Below are 16,934 nucleotides of genomic sequence, written 5' to 3'. Positions count from 1 at the left end.
CTCTGCACAGCGAATCGCGGCGCCTTGGACGACTGGGCCACCCTCGCCCCCTCTTTTACATTAAGGAGGATGAACACGTGAAACGTACAGCAACGGTAGGTTGATGATGTTGTCTTCCTCAGTCGCGATGCCGGGGGTGAACACATACCTTATTACTGCATCATTACGTCACATGGAGGTTTAACGTCTTTGAAGCCATACAATATTAGGTAAATATACTCACCGTCAAAAGAAACGTGAAAACCATAAATATTGGTTAATATATGAAGACTTACTCATATTCAAGAGGTATGGACGCATGAACGCATCACATATGACGTCATAGATCCATGACACGACATGCACCATTTGTCTCGTGCATGATTAGCTTGTTAAGTTGGAAATCACGTGCAGCACACTGTGATAAGAATAAGCTACTCTGTGGTAACACTTGACTGATTGTTTGTATTGTCAGTAATTGGTACACATTGGAAACATCTCTTCTTAACGTACATACTTGTCTATGTATCTCTATTATAGTTCGCGTTTCTTTTGGGGGGTGGGTATATATGCGTTAAGTGTTATTGTATTCTGTGTTCAACAACAAAATGTGTCCAATACACCTTTTCGTTGTTTTCTGTGCGAGCTAAACGAGGCAAAGCATTTGCCAAGAACGTGTCTTTTTTATAAAATCGGCTACACTTGTAGTGTTCGGTTTGGGGGAAATTGTGACATTAACTTGACAAACTACGTACAAGTTCAACCCTGAAATCGTTGTCATTACACACGTATTGATTTTATAGTGAGATATTACCAAAAACAGTTGCCAAATTCTCATTTTTTTCCTCTTGTGTAAACAGAAGAAACGGTTGTAACGGCACCCGAGGCGACAAGTTGGATGTATTGGGACATGATTAATAGCTTATGATGACTTTGAACCTATTCGGAACATCAATCGAACTGAAACATCTGACATTTGTAAACACAACTTTCCTGCGACCACTCTCATGAAAAAGAAAAGTGGCACTGTAAGAAGCCCATTAGTCTGTATTAGTCTGTTAATGAACGGATACGAGTTTAATATGGTAGATGTACATTACATGGCGCCTCGTCTACTTAGCACATTGTATTATAAGATTATCAGGAATATTTAACAAAATGCTTCCAAAGCCTTGACAAGAACACACTACTTTCCGTGTTGAGACAACACTAGCAAGAAGTAGATATATTTTTGGTTTGTATAACTATTATCTGTTACAAATGCAAAGACATACATTGAGATGCACTGATACAGATCAACTGCACCTTTTGTAATTGCAGGTGAAAATGGTCAATATAATACACAGACTCCATTCGCCTTTCGCATAATAAACCAGAGAGTCAAACTTTCATTGACTAAACATTATGCTTTCTCATCAGCATGGTACAATGATACGTGTAAGGCGACTGTGCTTGTCGTAAGAGGCGACTAACGGGATCAGGTGCATGGTCAGGCTCGCTGACTTGGTTGATGCATGCCATCGTATCCCAATTGCGTGGATCGATGCTCATGATGTCAATCACTGGAGTGTGTGGTCCAGACTCGGTTATTTACAGACCTCCGTCATATAGCTGGAATACTGCTGAGTGCGACGTTAAACAACAAACAAAGAAACGTGAAAACCGTGGTCGACATGTAGAGCGTCCGCTCGGAGAGCGGAAGGTCCGGGGTTCGATCCGCGCTGTACCAAAATAAGACGTTAAAATGTGAAAGCGTTGTTACCCTCCCTGGCGTTAGGCATTGTGGGGCTAAAACAAGGACTGGTCAGCGTAGTGAGTGGGGTATTTGAGTTATACATGCTATCGCAGTGGGCTAGCACTATAACATTGGCATTGGTCCGAACTAGTACAAGCAGCCACACACACATACACGTGCATGTACGTCGCTATATAAGTGCAATGATCTTGGACGCGACGTTAAACCCGATTTCACCTCACCCTCATGGTGCATAATGTATAAAACCTACTTTATGTCTTGCATAGTGAGATGACACGCCGTGACAGAACTGTAACACGGGTCAAGTGGCATGTGACACATCTCCCCCAGTGTATGGGTACACTGATCAGGTGTCTATTAGCACCGGGTGTCTTGATATTTTCGATAAATACGTCCTTTTATGGTGACAATCGATAGAATTTCATTCCCCACGGACAACAGAAGCCACGGGGAAATGGTTATAGAAAACGTTGTATTTGGCCTTCTCAAAGCTTTCCTACTATAAACATTCAATTGAAACCAAACTGAAAGCGTGCCCACCACAATTACAAACTTGAAGCGAAATGGAAAAAAATGAGAATTAATGTTATTAAGATCTTTCCAAAATGTGGATGTAGCATGTAAATCGTGTACCGTGTTTATATTCATCACGATAAGAAAAGATCAAACCGGTTGAAGCCAGTGTAAAAGTCCAACACCCTTGTTATCAATTTCTCCACGATCGCTTCCTAGCTACTGAAACATCTCACTGAATAATAATTTCAAAATATTGTGAAAAGAGCAGAATTTCAAGCCGACTTCTGGAAGGAATTGATCTTCGTTCCGCTGTCCATGTTAATTTCAGTTCCATTTCAGTTCATAGATTTCGGCGTTGTAGATTACTGTTCCTAAATATCCATTGGATAGAAATGGAGAAGAATTAAAAGGAAATTGTTGTTTTTGTTGGCCCACTTCAAATGCCTTCAAAGAAGGCGCTCGAAAAACGTGATCAATTTTAATAGCTTCGCTATTCCACACTTTCTCAAAAGAGTCTTAAATGCCATTTTCTGAGTGTTTTTATTTCTTCTTCTCTCCCAAGCGCATTTCTTCATTTCTAGTTAATGGTCTTTGTCCCCGTGTGATAATCGCTTTGATTGGGCTTAGATGTAAAAATGTTACTGTAGACGTGAGATGCGTTGAAACATACTTGGCACCATCGATATGAATCTTTCCCCACTGCGTATCATAATCCATAAAAGATGTTTACGAGGCACACTCTATGTTCTTTTCGCGCATTTTCCGCTTTTCGAAGAACAGGATAGAGATAAAATGAGGACGGCGTGGATGAATAACAATTAAAGACGTGAGAAAGAGCGTCTTCATAAGATAACGTCTTCAGGAGTAATGGTTCCGATCAGCGTTTTACTGGCTTACTGTCCGGAATAACTGGTGTCTGTTCCATTATATACAATTTTACATATCAAATGCAAAACATTAGAACGTTTGGGATGAATATTTCACACTGCTCTTCGCCATAAGAAATATGCATTCCATAAAATCATTTTCAATCTGAAACTTAGGCATTTTTTCGAAACTAAAACGAATATATTTATAGATACAAATATCATGTGTGTATGAATGAATGTGCAAAAGAAATGTCTTTGAAACATGCATACATGCATGCACATAGGGACGGTTATATATGTGATTAATCACGGAAAAGCGAAACAGGAAGCAAATTGCGTCTTACGAAAGTAACTATCTACAAGACGGCGTGGAGGTCTAATGTTAATCAGTTGATATTGTGACTTTAGTTCGATGGCACCACAAATTTCATCAGGATTCTACAGCCGGCATCGACCAAACGACCTCTAGCGGTGACCCTGCAATCAATTTTCTTCCGGGTCAACACCTTCTGCCCGAGGAACATGGCGTATTGCCACGCGTAAAAAGAAATACCAGCCACTACAGTGGTGTAATAAAATCGTGTGCGGCTGATGGCACTTTTGATCGGTTTTTATTCGTCCGTTATCTATGTATTGATACAGCGTTGCCACGGAAACAGACACGAACACTGTTTATCATGTTTACGGAATCTCACTTTTTACCTCTTTGTTGCCATCTTAGCAAGTCTGACATGTTTATTTGCATATTTGCAACAAATGCAAATAGTATCAAATGACGCTTAATGTTTTGGATGTCTGTAAATGACATACAACAAACAAGAATACACATTCCAGTTGATGCCACGGCGCAATAGATGGGTGATACGGGAGAAATGTATGACACTAAATGTCTTACACGGAATTAACATTGCATGGCTTGAGAGACTGTATCGATATGTTGACATATAATCTGTTTTTTTATCAAAAAACAATTGTGATGTCCTAAGGTGATAAAAGATGGTTCGAAAGATAATAATGTAGATTCTGCATCCACGCTAATTTTGCAACCCAAAGGAAACAGGATACATTTTTAGTAAAAATGTTATTTATAAAACGTTATTATCCTCTTCGATGGCGATATGAATTATGTAACTCATTTACCAATACCCAAAAGACCCATATGAATTTGAGGGGGGTTGTTAAGTCTTTCAGACATGTATGTGGCAATAGTTTGATTGTTACCAGACTGAGAGTGTATCATCGTACACGGATGAAGTTGGGAGTCCTTACGGGCTGATAACCGTCGCTGTAGTGTATGCAGATAATATTTATTTTACGTTGGTTAAGATTTACATTTAATCCCTCCAAAGCTAAAATGAAACTCGACATTATTACTTTTAACTGGATAATAGCAATAGGAAAAACCTTTAAGCAAACAGTATAATATTTGGAAATTAAATCAGTAAGTATTCATTCTGTTGATAGGAACACCTAGATTTTATCAACATCACTTATTTAAAGAATGGCATTGCATTTTCTGACTTGAGAATGAATTGTTGTAACGCTTGCCTATGTGTCATGTTGTTGAGATAGACTCTTTTCTCCAACTAGAGTCCTGTGGGGAGAATATGTCCCATCACCGCATACATGTGGTAAACGGTTAAACTGGGCATAGTGTGACAGGCTCTGTGAATTGGTTGACTGACTTGAATCATTTGCCAATGCCTTCAACCACTAGGTTGCGAGGGTCAGACTCTATCATTCACATGCCTGAAGTGTTGATGACAGTAGCGTTGAGCATCAGTTACTCCTCCGCCGAATTCATTCATTCATGGAGCACATGTGGACTGGGTGCAAATGTTCATCCCAGAATCGAACCTGGATGTTTGCTATGACCATGTTTTAGTTCAATCTGATCGGTAGCACTGTTTGCTTTACGACACAGTCGTCCAGATTAGCAGATGTCCGTATTAAGAGACCGCCTTCGTGGTCTGCTGGTAGAGCGTCCCCCCGGAGAGCCGAAAATCGTCGGTTCGATCCCCGGGCGCTTCATAATACCATAATACGTCAAAAGATGGTACTTATCTTGTTACCCTTCGTGGCGCTCGGCATTTTAGGGGGGAAAATGAGTGGTCGGTTCGGAGTCAGAGTGGGGTATTCATGTTGAACTGCGGCTTGGTATCTTAGTTGGTCTGCACTATAACCTCGGGATTAGTCCGGACAAGTACAAGCAGCCACACACGCACGCACGCGTGCATGCACATCGCTATATAAGTGAAATAATCTGGAACGCTACGTTAATACCCAAGTCACCTCACCTCACATATCCTCACGGTATTAAGAAATCGAATGCTACAGCACAGATTGCTAGAACCTCCATCATCTGAGAGATGCCTATCGACGAACACTACATTTAGCAATGTAAGGAGCTTAAATTTGCAGATTTTGACTTTTTCATCATATGAAGCACTGTCACGTGAGAGGGATCCATGCGTGGATACCTATAGAAGGCTTAAAAGCGTCACGTGCATGTATCCTACAAAGCAAATGTTGTTCATCATGGTAATAACTGCCAACATATGTATTAAAAGAATTGCAAACTGCCAGGTCTTTGCTTTATCAGCCAGACCATTATAAATGGTTACTTGTCCTCGATTATATGAGTATTTCTATGTTGACAATCGCGTTTAATTGAATGTATGTGGGATATCAGATAAAAGCATTCTTTAGTATTTCAGTTCCAGATGCTCATTCTTTGCCATTATCAGTGATAATCAATACAGATTATAACGGCATCTTCCTGTGAGATATGTTGACTACTGGTATCGATTACCGAGAAGACTTTGTGTTGCAAGTCTCCTAAGTTGCAAGTTGCTTTATTCTTATAGATACACAGCTACAGCGTTAAGTGACTACAAACTGCACTGACTATAATCGTCCTTGTAGATGGTTGTTAGCCGGTGATTTCACTCCCCGATGGAACTAGGTTAGCTGTCGTTCAGGATTTAAGAGATCTATTTTATCTCCCAGTCTCTGATTGTGTTGAGATGCAGTTGCTAGAATGAATGGTTTTCTGTATGTACACCGCCACCTTCAGAAATAACGTTTGACCTTAATTCTGATTATCTGAATATTTAGTTTGTTTTGTAGTCTGCCATACAGACCCTGAAACAAATATATAAAGAAAGCCCATACAAGTCTAAACACTGCCTTCTGGGCTCATTTTTATGATATTTTATTAAGAAAATTTAACAGCTGTTTTTTTCTGTAAGATATGTTCATTTCAAAGACCAGATGTTGGTCTATTTGTTTTGTTCAAACCTGGTTAGCTGATAAGCCCATACAGTATATACTTTTTATAAAACCTATGATAAAACGTACAGACGATCAAACCAATGCATTCTTATTATTTTAAAACAATGAAGTACCATTGTATGTCATATCTGTCCTGTTTATTAGGTATTTCATACTACTCAAAACAAGTTAAAGAACACCGCAATTGCAAGGCTGCAATATCAACCAGCCGTAACAAAAGTTAACTGTAGTCATAAGACAAAACGGGTGTTCTTGTGAGGAGTATATGTACATGCAAGTTGGTTCGTCCATGGAAGGGTCTTAAGCGAATATTGTCTTCGGTGTCCTGTCGTCTATGGTTTGACCTTCCACATTTGATATCACACACGCATGAACATTAAACTCCTTGCGCCTGATTGATGGGCTGTGGTAACGCTTGTGGTGATGTGCCTAACCTGGTCATGCCAAAGGTTCCTGAACCGACTAGTGTGGCTTATTAATGTTGTAAACGTAATATTGATGACAAATAGGCAACCTCCTGGCCTAACTTGATGATGTCCATATCGTATCGTTCAGCCGGCCATTCGGTTACAGATAATAGTTAATGTACACTAACAATTGGATTTATGTCATTTTTTTGTCCTGTGTTCAGTACCATTATTATGTGTTCGACAGTCCTCTCTGGTCGGGAAATGAAGCTGTGGAATTCCTCGCCAGTTTTCAACTAAATTAGATTTATGTTCTCTCGTGTCCGGGGAGGTCGAAACCTTTCCAACGTTTCCAGTTCGTTCTCCCTACATGTTTGTGAAGCATATTTAGTTGTGCGTTGTTCTTTATAGTGAGTATTTGAGTATTATACTTGTCTGTCATTATAGGATAGGTTGTTTTTTATTTATGACTTCAAACACTCACTGTTGACAACTGTTTCTCCTGTCCTGGACCGCCTCCGTGGACTAGTGGTAGAGCGTCCGCCCAGAGAACGGAAGGTCCGGGGTTCGATCCTCGGCCGCGTCATACAAAAAGACGTTAAGAGATGGTACTTGTTGTTACCCTGTCTGGCGCTCGGCATTAAGGGACTAACACAAGGACTTGTCGGCTCGGAGTCAGTATACTGTGTCTGAGTGGGGTAGTCTCATCACCTCGCCTCCCCCTGCCGAGATAGTTTAGTTGTGTATCCATTCTCAACAGAGTTCCCTAGTACACTCACAAATTGTACTACGCACTCCTCCGTTAGTGATATTTATGAATGAATGTGATTTACAGAAATATGACGTATCATTAATATTGAGCCACAAAAACATACTTTAACAATACTCATAGTATACTGACCTGTAGACGCCAGCTTATATGTATAGTGTTTTGTTTACCTGTGTGCTTGTCATGTACAGTTAGTTTTGAAATGATTATAGAAATTAAATCAACTACTCATGTAATACACATTGACACCTACTCCGGTATAGACATAAAAACCAAGAATGTCCCTTGTGAATTTTGCTAACACGTCAAAGGTCATAAAGTGTAGCACTTTGCGTGCCTCCATGTGATAGGCTGTCATTTCCCTACTCTTGTCACGACTCAGGAACTTTGGTGCAGGTGTGTACAAATAGGAATAAATGGTTCGGACATATGACATATAACATAAGAACTTATGGATAACCACGGTAGTATAAAGAACTTGTTATCCATATTTTTTGTCTAAAGTAGGAATACTTAAGTCACCTTAAATTGGCCAATGTAGCATTTCTTGATGAATCATCAGAGTTTTGATGAAACGTTTCCTTTCCGTATCCAGCACATGTACATGTAACTAGTTAATATACACAAAATGACTCATGAATAATTCTTTTCTTTTCTTTTTCAGCAATCCAAATGAGCCACGCAACCAGACATCCGTTCACGGCGGTCGTGTACGTAACCGTTTCGTAAACATCGATTGGCCAAAATTTGAGCTTGGTGATCAAAATTACCTCCAAATAGGTGGGTTCGACATTAACGAAGGAAGCGACCCGGGTTAGCATAATTAAAGTCTATTTTGATTGATCTTAACATGGTATTGAACCCAGTTGTACTAATCGATTACGCATGGGTTTCCCCTTCGCATAGGCCCTGTTTTGCATGGGGAATATTTGTCTTGTGTGGACAGTTCATTAAGACCAGTTTCTCTGTCATTATGACTTCCATCATATCTCTTTAAATGGTTGAAACGTTTCCACAACTGTACCACCTGCTCACGTAAGTACGACTGTGTCCCCGTCTGGGAAGATTCCTTTCCGGATAAGACATCAGAAATCAATCTAGGTATTTTTAATACTCACGGATTCTGGAATGTGATTATTGGGGGTTTTCCTTCATGAAAACAAGAGTAAATCACCCCGAGTTTGACTAGTTTGTATGGTTTCATTTAAACTATCTCCAGTGTTACAATAACTGGAGAGAAAACATTCACGATACATTGTCGTGAAGCGTTCCACATGCACATGAAATGGTATAGTTTAGCCCTTTGACATTTGCAGGTTCTTACTTTCTCCAGCTTTGTCTTTTCTGTTGGTAACATGAATTGCTTCGTGTCCGATGGCTATTAGTAACTTAGTAACAGTACACGACATACATGTATATATATAAAGTAATCTACACATATCATCTTCATAATTGTGTGTTCTTTGACATTAACAATCTATCGTTTCATAAAAGTTCATGTACATAAACAAGATCAATTTAATCAGGAGATACGATTCCTGAGAGAGACTTATATTTCTTATGTTGTACTTCGTCTGTTTTTATCAAATCAAAATTCATTATAATATCAGCAATGAATTCTTCAATACCTATTTGTTTTAGTCCTGTCAAAGGGCAAAGCAAATGTTATGAATAACATAATTCAAGCAATACCACTAGAATGTTAAGTGGACTCGATACACCCTCAAAATAACTGACGATGTGGTCATTAAACCATACAATATACATGATATCCTATATCCTAACATATATCATGGCAATTAGATATTTTTTATATACAATTCAGATGACAGACAACTGATTAAATATTTTTTTTATCTCTATTTCAGTCTATTTAAAGTATGTAGATTGCAATATTTGTATCCGATGAGTATTTTTCTGTGCAAGAACTGGAAGTATGATTTTGTCCTTCTGCTATTCTCGTCTATGTGTGGGCACAGTATTTTACACTCAAGGTATTATTATTATTATTATTATTATTATTATTATTATTATTGTGATGATGACGGTGAATCACATTAATAAGATGATGACATGCACATGATATTAACAAGCAAGCTACTTTCCTTTAACTACACCTCACGCATCATAGAAAATGTTTCTCGGGTAAATCGTGTGATGTTTTGTTTACAATGATAATCATACGATCCAAATGTAAGCCTAATTTCCCGAGGTACATTTTCTGTTTTAACCGTCGATTGTTTCAACCTTATTTGGCATTTCTGAGTTTGAGAATGTAGTTCAATAGCTAACAATAACATTAACAATCACATATACTCTGACAACTTAGTGTTTGTGAAAGTAGATACGAAACTCGAAAAATACATCTAGTCCCTTAAATACAGTAATGTATAACGTCAAATAGGAATCATTCACATGGGCACCCACGACAATAAACCCACAAATCTTTCACGATCAAGGGTTGAAATTGGGTTGTTGACAGGCTGCTGGAGCTGAGACGGGATGAGAGTAGAATGGGTTTGAATGTTCCATAAATATGTTCTGGGGTATGTTAGAGAGACTGATACGATATAAACTGTATACATCACCATTAAGTTGGGACATGATAAGTCAGGACTCGGAATTGTCATGATGGAACTATGGAAACAACTGCCCTTTACGTTGGTTGCTGATTTGGATCGGTTGCATTACTCCAGAAATATACCACATGGAACTGAAATGTATTCCATATATTTGGGGAAACTACAAAGGCAATGGCAACGTGAAAACAGTACGACCCATTCTGAAATGCATAGTTGGCTAAAGTGGGATAAGAACAGCCAACTGACCAATGTTTTACTTGCCCAAAGGATGCTGAATTGTTTGACATCAAAGACTAAATGTTGAAGTAACGAAACGACCATCACACGAAAACTGTAGTCTGCCATTTCCCCCATATTGATAATAAGTATATAAGTATCAGTAGTGGTACACTTAAGAAATGTTTGACCTGGCTGGTCATGATCGAGTGTTTATGAGAGCATTCCTCACGATGAGTATTGATTGCTCGTCGTCGGCAACTCTAAAGTACTGTCATGATAGAGTTAACGTTCAAAGTTTATACCAATAGTCTTGTTTCATCATATCTCTCTTCCATTTTAGGGATGATGTTTGCCGTTTGTTTTCCTAGTTTTGCTTATGGATATTGTTCCAAAGATTACTCTTCTGCCATTGTTCGAGGATGACAAAGTTATGCATTCAGTAGTGCTAGAATACCACACACCTGATTAGCAGTGGTTTTGACTGAATAGCGTTGGTTGGAGTGATGTAGAAGGTAGTTGAAAATCTAGTTCCCTAACATGCGTGATTCTAGAACCATGCTTGCATTGTATTCCCCTTGACTGTATGCCATTTGTTCCAGCGCGTCGCCCCACAGTTCGGCATCATTATCGAGCTCAGAAGTTAGCTCTGTGGCTTGATCTAATACCGAAGATCAACAAACCAACAAAGACCGGCACAGATCCAACTCAACACCTTCTGAAGGACTCCAACAACATGTCTACTTTTGACGAATTTCCGCGATTGGTCCCACCATTTAATAAGGTGTTCCCCTCTCCACCACCAATGCCGCCAATCTCGCCAACATGGGGACCGCCCAACGATGGCACATGGTCTACTACTAGTTATTACAATGGATACACAGATGAGGATCCAGATAACATTCACACAAGAGTACGACATGGTTCCACTGAGTCTGTCACAGTGCTTCACAGCACTCCTGATGGCGTTACTGCTGTTCCTGCCTCAGCTGGGCAGCCAGATCCTTCTCACAGCTCCGTCCCTTTGAGCATAACCGTTGCGGTTGGGTGTTCACTTTTGTTTCTTAACATTCTGATATTCGCTGGAGTGTTTTATCAGAGAGAGCGAATAAAAAAATTAAAAAGGAAGCAAGAGGAGGAAGAGGAGGAACAGGAGGATGTTAAGCTGGCCCGAAAATTAGAAAAGACTGTGCGAAATGCCACAGGTCCTGAGACTGTAAGTCTCATGTCAAATCCTTCTAATCATCAATCTCCTGCCAAAAATGCTCATCCACAACCGAGCCCACAAAATAACCAGAAACCAGCAATAGCAACAAAGCCACCACAGCCCCCAGGATCGGGCTACACCTACACAGCCATACCCACACAGTCGACATCACCTATGCACCGCAATGCCATGCCGCACGGCCACCCTATACCAATGAACACCTTCGGCAAAGGAAAGACTCCAGACCACCTGCAACGGTCTGAAAATGATGGCCACATTTATAAAAAGATAAATAAACCAAATTCGAGGGATATGAATGATTCAAACAATGCCATTACTATAGTTTAGTGATCGTGTAGATAGAGAAATATGAAGCAATTGACTGGACAGGTGTCAAGAAACACAGGCTTATGGCTGGCCTGAAGTGTGACTGACAAGAATGAATGGGCATCGTATGTGTCAGCCAGTGGAATTGTTTTCAGATTATGCGTCAAGGACAATGCCTGTACAGTGTGTGGCTGGTCCGATGGTTTGTAGGAACAGGTGCTAATTTCAATAACGAGGCGAGATCATGCAAATTCGTGTGACAATCACAAAAAAAGAACAAGACATCATTAATTTCATTATGACCCGAAAAACCCAAACCGTTCCCCATCCTACAGCATCAGGCATTTATACGAAACATCATGGAGGGCAACCTATAATATTTACTCGAGTACACAGGTTCCCGATAGTTTTACGTGCCATGGGGGGTTTGGTTTTCATCCAATCGTTGTGCTACCGATTCCTTACCATTACCTACAAACCATCAGAATTATCAATATACAAGCTATCACGTTCTGTTCAGATTCGTTTGACTTTGCATTCCCATAGGCACAAAATATCGTGGTAATTGGTATTCACACAGTAAAATATGATAATTGGTATTTACACAGTAAAATATGATAATTGGTCTTTTCACTGTAAAATATCATGATAATTGGTATTTACACAGTAAACTATGATGATAATTGGTATTTACACAGTAAAATGTCAGGATAATTGGTATATACACAGTAAAATAAGATAACTGGTATTTACACAGTAAAATATCATGATCATTGGTATTTACACTGTAAAATATGATCATTGGTATTTACACAATAAAATGTCAGCATAATTGGTCTATACACTGTCAAATATCACGATAATTGGTATTTACACAGTAAAATATGAAACTTGGTATTTACACAGTAAAATATGATAATTGGTATATACACTGTCAAATATCATGATAATTGGTATTTACACTGTCAAATGTCATGATAATTGGTATTTACACTGTAAAATATGATAATTGGTATTTACACTGTAAAAATCATGATAATTGGTATTTACGCAGTAAAATATGATAATTGGTATTTACACAGTAACGTATCATGATAATTGTATTTACACAGTAAAATATCGTGATCCAATAGGTATTAACACTGTAAAAATCATGATAATTGGTTATTACGCAGTAAAATATCATGATATTTGGTATTTACACTGTAAAAATCATGGTAATTTGTATTCACGCAGTAAATGCCATGATAATTGGTATTTACACAGTAAAATATCATGATACTTGGTATTTACACTCTAAAAATCATGATAATTGGTATTTACACTGTAAAAATCATGATAATTGGTATTTACGCAGTAAAATATCATGGTAATTGGTATTTACACAGTAAAATATCATGATAATTGGTATTTACACAGTAACATATCATGATAATTGGTATTTACACAGTAAAATATCAAATGAAGGTTGCAATAATTACATCAACCAACATATTTCAACACGGATAAACATTTTGGAACGTGCTGCTTGTTACATATTTGTATACATTTCTATTCCTGTTTTATTATGAATAAGAATGCGAAACGTTATCGCCAGAACATATCGCAGCAATGCTTTTAAATTATCTTTCGATAGCATTAATTTCTTCCACGCCATGGTGTAGATATAACTATATTCTATTATTAATATTGTATAGCTTTCAATGTATCAAAACAGAGATATTTGGTTCATGAAATCATGACACCACATTGCTTACTTAATAAATGAGACGATGATAATGTGATATTTGTAAAGCCGTTTTACGATTTCGTTTTATGTTTGATGAAGTATTTTACTGCCACCCAACAATGGAAAGCAATATTGACCGTTGATGTCCACTTGGTTTGATTCAGTACACAACCTTTACTTTGTGTTTGGGATGTATAGTATAATAGAAGTAGCATTACCAAAACTTGTCAAACAAATTATCGACCTGCATTCAGTGATAATGAGAGTTTGTGCACAAGCGATTCACAAAGGTTCATTTGACAAGACACACATTATCAAATGTACAGGTTAATGAACCCATGTGAGTATTGTGATCGATAAAGACAATATAGTGGAAATAGTTCATTCCATTCCCACAACTAATGTATCATATCTAATGCATTAGAAACCCGGGTGTATTTCAAATAATGTATTTTGCAGGGATCGTTGCTTGTCCACGGGATTGATAATGCACATGGTGACTTATTCAAATGGATCTTTAGTGGTTTTTAGAACTAGTCATTATCATTAAATTTCAGTACCTATGATTAATGTCTTCCCATTTTTGTGAAATATATTTTAATGTTAAGCGAATAAGTGTGGTACATTTGTCATGAGCAAGAGCGGTTGATCAGTGTGAGTGACTGTGCTCAGTAAATCTGCTACGTGTGCAGCGACATTTTTTATGTTGATATCTCCTTGAAGCTGTGAAGACGAACAAAACAGTCCCTAGGCATATGGATATAATGCGATTTCTTACATATCGATCACTGATGACGTAATGCCGAGACTGTTCTATACAGGAAGAACATGGACTAGAGAGACGAAATTGACCAGATGTCTAGATGTCAACTTGTGATATTGACAACTGCTAAAGTGTGCATTGCTCAGGATGAGTGTTATCAAAAGGGCTGATATTGACAATGAATGAGACCAGAGGATGATCCAAACTTGTGCCTTCATGTACAAAACACATTGAGAAGTATCATCGTTACTCTTTAAGAACTTATATAGTGTGAGATGACTCCTCTTGCCACAGCACGACCTCGTATATCGTATATGTTCACAATGAAATTGAAAGGTGATACATTTGTCATATTCTATTTCACGTGTAAAATAGCATCAATTGTTTGATATCCCCATCTATTTCAAAATGAAATTAAGAAATTATTTCGATTAACATCGAACATGTCGAAAAGGTGTTTTCGTGTGCGATAGACACACACGGTACCTACCATTCATGTTCATGTACTGTATTCCGAATGATTATGACATGTGGATCTCGTACGGACTTTAATGAAACATTCTTTTTATATCTCACACATGTTCTCTGTCAAACATTAACATACCACAGCATAGCTCAGACCTCCCTTCTCCAGTTTTGTTAGGCATTTCTACCAAGTACTGCAAAGGCTTTCCAGTTTATGTGTGCTACCATAGCAAGTAACGTTGCCCCATATATTCATTGACCATTTAATGTCAGACTTTTTTTTATTAAGCACTTCTTTGAAAACTTTGAATTCATGTTCGCGTTGTCATACAATGTTACATTACAAAATGTTCAAAACGGATGGCAACTTGACGTATTCTGTTTGATATTGATCACACTGAAATGAAATGTACAAAATCAGGGAGGTTGTTGCATGTATTGTTACGCGTGTTTGTTATTGTTGATATGTACATAGACTGTGGTGTTAGCATTCACGTTTCTCCCTCGTTTACCTGCTCAAATGTATATTAAGCCATTTTTCCTCACCTACATATTATGTTTCGTCTATATGAAGTCGGTACGAGGAAGGGAAGATATATGCTTCTCTACATTTCTATACATTGTGTGGTTCTCTCTTCACTGTTTTAGATGAATTTTATCAATGTTTCGCTTAGTCGTTTTTTAGATATATAATTCCCGCATGTCATTCTTAATATATTTTTTTTATTTATTTATTTATTTGTTTATTGAGTAAATATTATTTATCACCCGTAACGCACAATTTTTTGGGATAATATTTATTATCATATGGTATTCTTCTTTTATGTTTACATTTCATTTTGTCGCTTGTTTTATAAATATTTTGTTTTAGTGAGTGGCGTCGTTTTGTTATTGGCAAAAGTAATATATTGCAGGTGCTCAATATTAATGTTCCTTTTTTTGGCAAGTATGTCTTGTATTTATTTGTATTAACCAAACATTTCATTTAATTCCTTTTCCATTTTGCTGATAAAATATTCGATGAAATAATGTTAGAAAAATCACCGATGGGTTATGTAAACGTCAGTATCTCCGGATGTGGTTCTCAAGATGTTTTATTAATTTTTGTGATTGCCCATCGACTATGGAAATGCTACAAGGATACTGAATTTGTAAAGACTGTGGTTTCCGTTTTCATATCATCATTTGCTATGGGTGGGTAGTTGATGTAGAGTTTATGACTGAAGATTTACGACTATGATTCAGTGAAGCATTTCTTATAAATCCTTGTCACCCCAGTAAATAAAATGGCATATTGGATATAGTTCAATGACTATGAGAATGAAGTAGTGTTTTTTTCCGCCAAGTGGTTTGGCATTAGAAAAAAGCTAATATTCTGTATATTTTGTATGATTTGAATTTCCATGAGTGTGTCTGTTCGCTGTTTTCATAGTGCGTGAACGTCACTAGAACTACTTTGAAAATGTACTTAGCATGTCCGACATTAGAAATCCACCACCGATGTAAATATTGACTGTAAAATATCATTAAGTAATATAATGGAAATAAAAAGAAAATTATAGATTTCGAGTTCGCGTTCAAATTCGTTTCATTTGTCTGGATGTAATTGGCGGCAGTCATACATGTTTATTTTACCTTTTCGCTTACGTAAATTATTCAACATGCTGTTGAAAATGTTGACGCCATATTCCGTGAACCGACGCATCATTGAAAGGAAGGTAGGTTCATCTCGCAGGGTCTGGGTCTCATTAAAGACACACCATTAATATTATTGGGGAAGCTGGATTTTTTTGTCAGGTGAATAATGTTTTCTTTCACTGCTTCAAGGCATACTAAGTTTTCTTTCACTGCTTCAAGACATACATTTTTTTCTTTTAATGCTTCAACCCATAAGCAGTTTTTTTAACTGCTTTAAGACGTTAAGTATTGTTTCATTACTACAAGACATGAAAGTTTTTTAACGACTTCAATACATACAATGGTGTTTGTTCAACGATTCGTCCTGAATCTGCAGGAGTTATGTAATGTTCTACACTTTCGCCACATTTATTTTGT

The 16,934-nt window shown here is 37.8% G+C and overlaps 1 protein-coding gene across 3 annotated transcripts in view; it reads left to right on the top strand.

The window, feature by feature from the left end:
• LOC124148577 (neuroligin-4, X-linked-like) overlaps positions 1 to 16,448 on the top strand; it is a 139,463-nt gene extending 123,015 nt beyond the window's left edge. For 2 of the 3 annotated variants that reach the window (XM_046519728.2, XM_048390735.1), the window contains exons 5-6: positions 8,255 to 8,403; positions 10,991 to 16,448. In XM_046519728.2, coding sequence (XP_046375684.1) covers positions 8,255 to 8,403; positions 10,991 to 11,943 — 1,102 coding nt within the window. In that variant the 3' untranslated portion in view covers positions 11,944 to 16,448. The remainder of the gene's footprint in view (positions 1 to 8,254; positions 8,404 to 10,990) is intronic. The other variant, XM_046519729.2, reaches the window with a different exon arrangement.
• Positions 16,449 to 16,934: the final 486 nt, after the last annotated feature.

This window comes from Haliotis rufescens, unplaced genomic scaffold (assembly GCF_023055435.1).
Source record: "Haliotis rufescens isolate VD_foot unplaced genomic scaffold, xgHalRufe1.0.p SCAF_9, whole genome shotgun sequence".
Classification (NCBI taxonomy): domain Eukaryota; kingdom Metazoa; phylum Mollusca; class Gastropoda; order Lepetellida; family Haliotidae; genus Haliotis; species Haliotis rufescens.
The sequence above is the reverse complement of the archived record's forward strand: the minus strand, read 5'-3'. Positions and strand labels throughout refer to the sequence as shown.